This window comes from Xiphophorus couchianus, chromosome 20 (assembly GCF_001444195.1).
Source record: "Xiphophorus couchianus chromosome 20, X_couchianus-1.0, whole genome shotgun sequence".
In the NCBI taxonomy this organism is placed as follows: Eukaryota; Metazoa; Chordata; class Actinopteri; order Cyprinodontiformes; family Poeciliidae; genus Xiphophorus; species Xiphophorus couchianus.
Genome location: NC_040247.1, coordinates 22,135,635 through 22,147,652, shown reverse-complemented (window position 1 = coordinate 22,147,652; position 12,018 = coordinate 22,135,635). Strand labels below are relative to the sequence as shown.

The 12,018-nt window shown below is 37.2% G+C and overlaps 1 protein-coding gene across 1 annotated transcript; it reads right to left on the bottom strand.

The window, feature by feature from the left end:
* Positions 1–3,009: 3,009 nt before the first annotated feature.
* Positions 3,010–11,839, bottom strand: tpra1 (transmembrane protein, adipocyte asscociated 1). The gene is made up of 11 exons (XM_028002212.1): positions 11,669–11,839; positions 9,731–9,905; positions 9,524–9,656; positions 8,558–8,644; positions 7,149–7,221; positions 6,941–7,020; positions 6,743–6,853; positions 6,580–6,640; positions 5,583–5,685; positions 5,250–5,330; positions 3,010–4,832 (listed from the first exon to the last, which is right to left on the bottom strand). The coding sequence occupies exons 2-11, from the start codon at positions 9,892–9,894 to the stop codon at positions 4,562–4,564; spliced, it is 1,164 nt and encodes a 387-aa protein (XP_027858013.1). The 5' UTR covers positions 9,895–9,905; positions 11,669–11,839; the 3' UTR covers positions 3,010–4,561.
* Positions 11,840–12,018: the final 179 nt, after the last annotated feature.

Genomic DNA, 12,018 nt, shown 5'->3' with positions numbered 1-12,018 from the left:
CTCAAAGCTCATTGGTTACAGGAAATAATTCGCAACCAATGGAGTGGGAGTAGCTTAAGAAGTGCTGCAAAGCATAATGGGAGTTGTAGGTTGACGACTTTTAAAGCTTACATTATTTAAAGCTAGTCAGATATACTTAACCCTCCTGTTTTGTTCGTTTCTAGGGTACAGCAAAAATGTTCGTGGGTCAATTTGACCCGGGGAGTGTTTAATCATGCAATAGTGTCAGAAACCAAAAAAATCCTCCAAAACATTTTTGTATCTGATTATTAACTCCAATACTAACCATTTCAATCAGTATTTGCGCAATGATGTTTTTTTTTATTTCTCAGAAATTAAGGATCAGTGACGACAACCTACTCATTTACTCATTTGGACATAAAAAATGTAATTTACATTTTTAATGTCCACTGAAAAAAACCTAGACTATAATTTCCTTGAAATTGATCTTCGGTCATTTTTTTTATATTCCTGGCTCCTGTCAACACCTGCTTTCTCGCAGTTTCCTAGTGGAGTAAAGAGAGTAGTGAGGGGGTGGGCTTGTGTGTGTCGGGGTGTGTTTGTGTGTGTGTGGTGAAATATGGTTCATAGCTGCAAGGAAACATATAGAATTTGACATTTTTTAATCATTTTTGCCTTTAACCTGATTGCCAGGTCAAATTGACCCGAAAAGTATCTATGTAAAATGTAAACCTAGGGGTTGGTATAAATGTGTAAAATGAATACATTTTCAATTTATATGTAGAGTGCACCTATTAAGACAAATAGAAAATGTTTCATGCAAAAAAAATACTTCCAACTATTTAAAAAAAAAATTAAACTTTAAAACTAATTTTAAAGTTTTAAAATTAGTTATGTTCAATTTGACCCGGAACATAACAGGAGGGTTAAGATAACGTTTGGACCTTATAAAATAAAACACAATGGTGATTTTTTTTTGGTATTTTCTTTATTTGTCTAACCCAGCTTGTCAAAGTCAGTGTGCAAGGATAACTCTGCTAGCTGACGGGTCTGCATTCGAGCAGCTACACAATTTAAGCAATCAGACAATGAAGTTTGTTTGACGCATAGTTACTTTAAAATATTTCATGATGAACTGTAGTAGAAATAAATAAATACTGAAATAATTGTGACATTAACACATAAGAACTGAAGCTTTATTCTTGATTATAACATTCAAATATTTAACTACCTTTTGAAACATTTAGCTATGCTTTAAATTTTACTGATATATTACAACTATATTATTTTCTGATTGTCATTTAAATTACTACACATATCAATATTTACCAATTATTTATAGTGAAACTTTAAGCCCTCAATAGAAGAAGGCAATAACAGACTGAATGATCGTTGAGATTTCAAGTCAACATAGAATCCATATTGTGTGATCTAAGTATTCTATTAAAACAATTTTCAAGTCCAAACATTTTTCTCCTTGTACAGAACCACTGCAACACCCGCTACTTCTGCCAAAAAAAAATTAAAAATTAAAAACTTCTACAGTCCAGACCATGATGCTTGTACCTGCAGTACCATCAACTTTACGTTTGACCCTGCAGTGTTGTTCCAGTTATCAGAAAGAGAAAAGTCTTTTAGATAAGCTAAAGTAGTGCAAGTGCACAGATAAATCATCTAACTATTTAAAATCACAAGTAGAGAATTTGCATTTGCTCATTTATGCAGTGGCAAATATGAATGACAATCAGTCAGAAGCATGGACAACCTTAATGAATGTAAATAGATTAATAACATATGAAGTTCTGACAAGGATCACTGCCCTCCCAATCATTTCCTTCAGCTTTGCCATCTATGGAAATATCCCACACATAGATTGGCGTTTTCAGAGTCAATTTTTGGCTTAGACAAGTAGATCTAAAAAATAAATAAATGCTAGAATCTGTCAAAATTCACTCAGTCACCATGTTGACCAAAGCCAACTGATCAGCTCAAATTGCAGGCAGATTATGTCATAAGTCCAAAGATGTATATGTGGCACTAGGAAAGTGAGTCATGAAACTAGCCCCCCCACATTTTGTTTTTGGTGATGATCACTCACAGCCTAGCGTTAGAATTTATTAGAGTTAACAATGTTTATTAGAGTTAATGTTTATTAGATTTAACAATGTTTTGGTTTCGCCATCGGAGGGCGCTCAGTACCACATGCAACAGCGGGTGACGCTCTGGCAGGCTGTAGGAGTTCGCCATTGCCGAGAGGACAGCTTGTTGCAGCGGATGTTGTGAGCGCTACTGTAACCGCTGTATTTTCTTTTTACAGGTAAGCTGAGTATTAGAATGTATAGCTCGTAACGCCAGTAGCCTCCGATGGATACGGAATGACACAACAAAGGCGCTTCAGTATAGCTGCATTACTGAACTAGATATAAAGCAGGAGTTAGCACCAGGCTAAAGTAGCGAGGCTAACGGCTCGCGCTTATGTGGGCTCGGTGGGTCGGCTTAATAGGGCCGCAACATGTGTTTTAAACTTATGTATTGTTTGAGTTCAGTCGAGTTAATGAAAGTATGTTGGATGTAGATGTACAGTGATGTCAGTATTTGTTGTAGTACACATATAACAGCGGGTGACGCTCTGGCAGGCTGTAGGAGTCCGCCATTGCCGAGAGGACAGCTTGTTGCAGCGGATGTTGGGAGCGCTACTGTAACTGCTGTATTTTCTTTTTACAGTTTAAACTGAATAAATATGCTGCACGAGGAGTGACTCGGCCCATCATTTCCTGCTGTGTAACATATATAAAGCAGAATTTATTTCCCCTTCAGTATACTTACTCAAATAATTTTGTTAAATGCAGCAGAGGATGTCTATACTTAATTTCTCTGGTTTTCACTATCAGTGTACATTTGTTTGTGTAACAAACAAACAAAAAATAAACCACTGGGTAGTTTTTTAAGCATATGTTTATAGAGGTTCCGTTACCAGAATGAAGAAAACATTTTCACAGATTTTCCGTTCTTTAGAAGACTTGAATGCAAAAATGAACACAATAGAAGAAAAAGTCCAGAGTTTATTTTGCAGCACATGGAATGGCCAACACACTGTAATTAAAGCACCACCTGCAAAACTTCACTATGAAAGATTTGGTGTTTAAAAAGAATATTGTTTCTTGATAATGCACTGTTTAGAGTCAAGAAAGAAAAAAATTACTTTTCTCCCAAGCTTGTCAACGTCATTCAGCAGCAATTGTAGTTGTACATCATGTATTTCGAAAACATACTTTCTGTACTGTGTTGTTACTTTATGTAGTTTTTCTCTTTTTTTTTTTAAATAACCTAATACTTTCTGGATACAAATCACAACCAAATTAAACTAAAAAGTTAAATATGCAAGTCATCCATAGGAAACACTGCGCTTTTGGGAGAAATTTTCAATTATATTCCACAGCTGGTATGTATATGATGCAATTTGAATACATACAAAAAGGTATAAGACTTTCTTTTAAATAAATGGGCAAGGAACTGAGCTACTTTTTTTTTCCTTAAAAAGGAAAAGAGGAAAGTTCCTCAGATTCCCTGCATTATGATTTCTCTTTGCTCACTGGAAATCAAAAGCTCTAATTATATCACAAGACTTTTTTAACACCATCTTAAATACATTAAGAATGAGCAATATTGTTTCTGGTCTCACAACAGCTGGTCCTGAATTAACACACCAAATAAACTGCACCAGCAGCCTCTTGTTCAAAGACACAATACTACAAGTTCTGCAAAGAAAAAGAAAGGAAGAACACATAAGAAGGTTTGTGAACGAGCAGAAGCAGGCTTGCTATTTAGGTCACACATAATGATTTTCTTACGGCATCTACAAAGCCCACAGGTGTCTATGAAGAGGCAGGAATGTTTTTGTTTTTTTTCCTTGTATAAAAAATAAAGCAAAGGCAGAAATTATAAAGTATGAACACAATCAAAGTATACAAAGATTCTCAGGGAAATACAATTTCTTTTCAGGACTGTTACTGTGTCGCAGATGCTTTTAACGCTTGTGTTTAGGAGTCGCTGTGTGGTTTATTGTTTTTTTTTTACTTAAGAAAGCAAATATATTGGATGACCAACCCACAACTAAATGCTTGTGCTGAAAAACACAATGACTGACTATCTCAGCTACAACTCTTAACAGTATAAAACAGCACATTAACTCCTTCATATGCTGGGTCTCAAACCTTTCGGCAAGAACGTACAAGTGTCGCCTTACTAAATCACACGTTAGATTTAGCAAAATCAGGCATCTAAAACTGGCTTCAAACTGCATAAATAAGAACAGAAGAGTTGATATTTAGTGCTGGAGTTAGAATAAATGTGCTGAGACAAATTGATAAGCACTAACATCGAAGGGCCCGTGGAGCAGAATCAATAGAGAGGGCAACCTCGGCGTGGAGCAACAGTCTGTTTAAGTGTCCATTTGTTTCAACTATTCTGGCATCAAAGAAAGGCCAAGAGCATAGTTTCTTGTTGTCCAGTCAACTGGCTCAGCAACACTTCTCTGATCTCCGTCCTGCCAAACTCTTTTCATCCACACCATACTTCAGCTGTGTGGCCGTGAATCCTTTCACACATTGACAGGTCTCCAACGGTCGGCTTCGATGCTGTTGATGCTGTTTGACCCATAGGGTCCCGACGCGACATCATCCAGGTACGCTCCGACCACACGAGAGCTGCCGGGGCCGGCCCCATCGATCTGGGTGGAAGAGTAGTAGAGGCCCTGGTCGGTGAAGTCCTTGCGGCCGAGGGTCGCGGCGATGGTTGGAGGAAGGTGGACGTCGCTTTCATCCGGTTCATCCACCTGTGATTTGTAGGAGAACAGGATCTTTGGCTCCGAACTGCGAAAACAGTGGCAAAAAAAAAAAATAAGCTTTGTCACATAGAAAGAGAATGAGTGTTTTAAAATCACATTTTTTAAAAAAGTCAACACGATGATAGTTAGCTGAACCCATCAGAATTTTCTCTGATATTTCTTGTGAAGCTTTAACCAGCTGATTTAGATTTTAGTCAACTATTGTATGTCCTTAGGATTTAAGAAGATATCACAACAACATTGTTTTCAGCTCGAAAACAACGTTCAGGTCACACTGAAATTTCTCCAATTCAGCCACTTTCTCAGTTTATCTCTAATATATGTGACTTTAGCTGACAACCTCCTAAGCCATAAGATTTAAGTACATTTTACAGTCTTTTGTTTTGAGAGTCAAGTTGTGAAATTGTACATGGTTCCACGTAATTTGCATATAATTACATACCCAAAGAATCCTTTGAGGAATGTGATATAAATGAGCGGAGCAAAGGCAGAAAAATACAGGAAGGTGGTGACATCCACGCAGCTGGTTCAAAAAAGACAAACAGTGAGCAGTTTTAGTAAAAGCTACACAGAATAATGAGATTACAATCTAAAGCAAAACCAACATTTTGCTCTTACTGGTAACACAAATAGTATCAATCCAGTCAATTAAAGTCATTTATGAGCAAGTTCATCTCAGTCAAACAAAATACAAGACAAATGCAACTTAAATAATGTTTCACATTACAAGAACAGTGACAATATATTCACATGCAGCAAAGGAGAAAATACTAACCAAAGTCCTTCTATAATCCCAGCACACAGCAGAGCGCTGCCCAAACCCTGAACAAAGTTCAGCAAAGACAGGATAGCTGCGTACACGTAGAAACTCCTTTTGGCTGGACAAAGGAAGGAAAACAAATGACCATAAAAAACAAAACAGTCATTTGAATGGAGGTACATCCAGCAATAATCTGTCTGTGTGAGCTGCGTTGTTTCACTTTTTTTTCCCCCAAGAAAATTAAATTTATCCAGGTCTCTTAGAGAGGCATTTGTTGAATTGATCTTTTTCTTTCTTTTTTTGTTTAATGAAGTGAAACTAAAACGAACCCAACCTCTTTTGCACACGTATTTCTTTAAACTGACAGCTGTTGCTTTTACTTTTTGTTTAAAATCAATATTAGAAGATACAACTCATCTTGTTTCAAGGAGACCTCCGTCATTAATTATATTGTCTTTTCATGACAGTTAGATGCTGCTCATATAGTCTGTAAGTTTAGCCTTAATGAAAGAAGACCCAGAAGTTGGTCAATTACTTCACAGTTCAGATTGTTTTGTCAAAATGCCATACATTTTTTTTAAAACAAGGCTTCTTAATTCATTTCGACAGAGCTGATTGCTTTCATGCATGTTGGTGTTTGTAGTTTTCTTATATTATAAATAAATCCCAGAACAAATACAATGCCACCAGCTAATTAATTTTTTTTTTTTAAATATTAATGGATCAGGATAAGTGAAGAAAATCACTAATTTAAGACTAAATACAATTTAGGAACATACTACAAATAGACATATTGATAAAACGTACAGGCAGTGGGACAGGGAATAAAGTCTAGAAACATAAATATTTTTTCATACTCTATTTTGTCTTTTCATATTTCTCCAGATCTGAAAGATTTGTCAACTTCTATGCTTTTCCACATTACAAAAAGGAGCCCTGACAGTAACAATTGACATAGTTTAATTAGCATTTAAATTTTTTTGCCTTTCAAATGTTTAAATCCAAGACTTACATGGCAGTGATATCCTCTCTCTCACTGGGGTTTTAGGAAGGACAACAATCAGAGAGTAAACCTAAAAAAAGACAGAGTCACCAGTGAAAAATTAGTCTGCTTATGCATAAACTTTTGGTATGTTTCATGGTATGCCGTTGATGCAAGAGAAACATTTACTCACCAAGAAGAAGAAACAGGAACTGGCTAACCAGAAGTGCCGTCCTCCATGACCGTAGATGTTAAAGTCCTCGGCGGACAGATGACTGTCTGGATACAGTATCTCTAATGTTCCCTACAATAATACATTAGTTAACTCATTTTAATTTTTACTTTCTTGACTTTTACCAATAACATTTGATAGCCTGTTACTTGTAATTACCTGTGTAATAGAGTACGCCAATGCCAAAACTGCAGTAATGGCCAAAACACGCTTTATACTAGACTTGCTCTCTAAGTGACCTGAGAACAAAAACACATTAGCTATACTCACAACTACAATAAGAGATAACAGTCACTCCAGTGAACAGGAGGTAACACTGTATCGAGAATGCAGAAAAAGTGAACTGAAACAAACGGAGCAAACTGACCAAAAGCGAGTCCCAGGATGACGACGCTGAGCTCAATAGCAAGCAGGAAGAAGCGGGTGATTTCCCACAGCACCTAAAGAAGCAACAGACATCGTCAGATACCACGGCAGAAAAGCAGATCAGAAATCCTCCAACATGTTTTCCTTTACCCACAACACAGGCGTGCCCTCACGGGTCTATGGAGTCATAAAGGCCCCAATCGTGGCAGCCATGACAGTGTGTTATGAGAACAGCCAATCCAGCACTGTAAATCAGTAGGAATCTCTCTGGCATGTATGGAATGCAAGCCCAGCATTTCCGTTCATACATGAAGGCCCGGATACAAGCAGCTGCACAAACCATCTCCTCTGAGTTATTAATTTAGGATATCTCAGTTCCATAAATAAAATATATATATAATCTTTTTATTAGTAAATTCCTCACTTCTTTCAAACAAATTAGAAGTCTACATGTAAACAGAAAGGGCATTACTCACGCTTGTTTAGGGTAAGCACAAGTCTGTTATGACAAAGACAGCTCTGTATAGGTTTCAAAAACGTCAAAAACTGAAGGTTATGTTTATCTTTAAAAACAAATAGGAACTATACTAATATTTTTCCAGGGCTTAAATTGGGTTAATAGTTAGGTTTTACAAAAATAAAACAACGTCCAAAACAAAATTTTGCACAAGATGATCTCCAAATGTTTCAAACACAGCTAAGGGCAAGTGTATGATTACAATTTCATTTGAAAATAGAACTCTGTACTATGTTGCACATTGTTTGTGTCAAATGCTATTCAAAATTTACCACAAGACCTACTTATTTTTCCAGGGGGACCTTGGAAATGTCAACTTCTGATTATGAAAGGAACAAACAAACTCCCCCCTTAAACCAAACATGTAAGGTCTATGGATAAGGAAATTAGAGTTGGAGCCAGTTGCCAAAGTTTCACAATGACCATGCATCAATTCATACCCGCATCGGAGATCTGTTGTACCCGCTCTGTTAGTTGGCAATATGGAGCAATTTTGGATAATGCATTCACAATTCATTGTAATAAATTTGGGTTACATGACTCCAATAAATCATATCCATGAACCAGGGATCACTTAGATTTGCTTTAGTGTAATCAGGAGTCATGATGTCTCATACTTAAAAAGACTTAACTAGATCAGAATCAATGGGAATAAGCTGAAAAATGAAATGAACGTACATTTAAATTAAATTCCCAAGGTTATTTATCACCAGAATCCAACAATACATAACTAGCCAGAGAAATAAACTCACACCTATGAGTAAGTACATTTTTATGAACAGGTTTTTGTTTTTCTTAAACAAGAAAGCTGGTCAGGATTCTTAGTGGTGTTCACAATCCCCCGAACTCCCTCCCCCCCAAAAATACAGTTCTATTCATGCTTTTTTTCTTACTTTGTCCACAATGGTGGCTGCACTGGATGCGCTGACAGTCATGGAAACAATAGCGCGAGTGATTCCAACTGCTGCGACAACAAAGACCTAAGAAACACAGTACACACGATATTATACAACACACACACACAGCCCATTTCCGGGAGCACACATAGACCAAAGTTTAGCTGATAACACGTAGCTGTCTGTGCTTCTATTATTGTTTCCGCCATAGCTGGAATATTCTGCTTAGTGTGGCACTGGTTGTTAAAGGACAGGCAAATCAAGAACAAATACAGTCAAAGGAAGAACATAGTATAACAGTAGATATATGTTTGAACCTTACTTTGGCTGAAAGAGGCAATTTTATGGGTTAGGACTGACAAAGGAGACACCAGAAGAATCAACCAGCAACTCTACGCTACTAATGTCTGGAATTGTAATTGTTGTAATAGTCTTAAGAGGCTAAATACCAATTCAAAGATAAAAATCAAACAAAAACCAGATTAAACTTTAGTCATAAACTGCACACCACAGCCATCAGACAACAATTAGAAATCACTCAGCCAGAGATGGAAATCAGCTAATTTTCCCCAAGTGGTCAAATTCTAAAAAATGATATGAAAGCCTATAATCTGATGTCTATAATTGCATCATATATTTTCTTCCACTATTATCTGAGTTTAATCAAAATCATATTAGCCATGTGTTTGGATACATAAATAGGGATTAATAAGCAATTTTATTGCTTGATTTAAAAAAAAATAATAATAATAAAAACATCTGCAGAATGTCTTTTTTCTCTTTTGTGTGTTATAGCCTAGAACTTGTCAAAATTAGAATCAACAGGTCAGACTTCAATGCAAACTGGGAACTGAGATTAAAAGTAAAGCTTGATCAGTGCATCTCCAACAACAAGGATAGACATCACATTAAGGTCACAGAAATTTCATGAACCATACCGCAGTCGAAATGTTGTTCACCTACCAGCAAGTAGAAGGTGACAAAAATAGGGCTGGAAGTGAGTCGAATTTTTGCCCTCGCCGAAGGAAGCTTCCACATCAAGAATATGAAAAAGGCCACATTTGGCACCAGCAGCAGGATGTCCCAGAAGCGCACCCTAAGGGAGAAATGTGAAAGTAAGATACTATCTTACACAATCGAGAGTTTTTAATCGGCCGTCCTCTACGGTACCTGGAGTCTCCGATATCTTCATATAGGACTTGTAGACATTTGTGAGGCTTGGTGATGTTGGCTTGACCTTCAGTTGGGAATACAGATGTGTTCTCCAGAGGTGTAGGTGACACTGTGTCATTGTACTGAGCCAATGTAACCACAGCAGTCACTGTGGCTAGCATGTTGTCAGTTCCTAAAAGAGGAAAAAAAGAAAAGAACATAACACGTGACTCGGTTCGGTGATCTCCCGACTGGTTACTCAATGAGACATGGATTTTGTAAAAGGATGGTTTTAATCTTTTGTTTTCTAAACGTGGGAATGTCACTCAGATCAAACTCTCATGTCAACAAGGACTTTTCCAAAGATCTCAAATTCCTATAGGTACTGTCAATATACTATACAAGCACCAATCCTTGCAAACAGATTAAGTATCCCTAGTAAATATGTGGAAAAAACCTTGAAATAAATTAAGATTTTTATTGCAGTAGCATAATTTTACACAGAAAATGTTTTTTAAAAAATCCAACTTTTAAATGTGTGTGTATTTATTTATCTCAATCTCAGATTTCCTGGTATTTTAAAAGGTTTATGATGCTGTGCAGTCCAATAAGGTTCCCAAGTGCTGTGAAGGAGAAACCAGCACAGTTCACCCACCATATTAAACCATAGACATGATGTCCTTTACTACAGATTAGTTCTTTATTTTGCAAATATCTGTGGTGTCACACATTACTGTTTTCAGAGTACCAACCAAGATTTCTGCCTTGTCTTTACTACAAATTTGTAAAGACAAGGTTAGCCTTACAGTCTACAGTATGAATTGTTTCTGCTGGAAAAAAGTCTAATCTCTCATCTTGCTTCTTCTGTGATGCGAAGCTCCTGATCAATGACATGTTTCTAATGTTCACACATACATTAGTGGTCTCTCACATCATTCACGGTGGCCCACCTCCATCATTTCAATAATAAAGTCAATCTTAATTTCTTCAAAGCAAACGGTTACAGTAAAAGTACCATTTGTTATCCTTCCCAACCATCCGGCCTAAACACATAAACTAAGTTACACATAATGGAGAAATTAGTTCTCCTTCAGCCTATTTCTAAGAAACCACCCCAGTGTCACCTCACATTTATACCTAGGTCCTAGGAAAACACAAGTCGTGGACTAATAACTAATTCCTAGAAACTCAGACTAGTTCTGTTGCATTGGTTTGATGAAACTTTTAGGGGTTCCAATTATTTCCTTAACATGGATCTTTTTTCTACAGTGAATATATACTGAAATCAAAGAGATTTTTTTTTTCCCTACAATTTTTACTGTAGAATTATGCTGAACTGCAGTAAAAGGTGATTATGTAACAGGTCTTTACACCGTCCACGAGCAGTGTTCATTTTGAAGCAGCAACTACAGTAATACTACAGTAATCCCTTTAACACCCACTCGACAGTTGGGAGTGACTCAGGTTACAATAGTCCACATATCCTGATAATAAAACAATACTAAAGGAAAGAGGTCGGACTGGGAAGGAAGACAATCACGGCTGGAGTTGTCTTTAAGTTGGTGGCACTTTACATTGTTGCTTAAATGTGATACACAAATAAACTTAAGTTGTAATTGAGCTTCTAATTATTATACAGTCCTGCGTCAGAGTGCTGTATGTGGACTATCAAGGCGGTTTCTGTTAAAGGGGAATTTCAGGCGTCAGCTACAGCTGCTACATGTAGCTTGCTGCTAGCTTTCGGAAGACGCCGTTGGAGAGATAAATGATTTTCCTCGTTTGAGATAAACACGTCGAAGATGAGAATTGTGCTTTCGTCTTTTGCTCAACATTTGCCAACACTGCTCAAAAGCCGACAGCTCAACGTAGGGATGGAAACAAGTGTGAAACTACAGCCAGTGTTTTCATACGCTGACACATAACGAGCGCTCCAAATTGTAAACAGTCACAGCTTACTCCGTCAGAAGACTCGGTCTAAAGCACGTAATCTCTCCAAAATGTCGCAGTCAGAAATCTTGATTCAAACATAAGCTAGATCCAGTGTTGCATCCGCTGTAAACATTCAAGACATCGGTCATTTATCCGAGACATAGCTGCGTCTCCTGAGCACTTTCCTTGAGCAAATTTCCCGTTCGGTCACCTGACAAGTTGACGGTAGGTCGGCATCATTTTAGCGTCAGCGCAGTCGCCAGTGAGTTGTGCGGGAGGGGTCTGCACTCCATTTCAAAATGTCAGCTCACAAACATGCACGGCTCTCTGGATTTTTTTTATTATCTTTAAGGAAAATATACATCAATCAATACAAA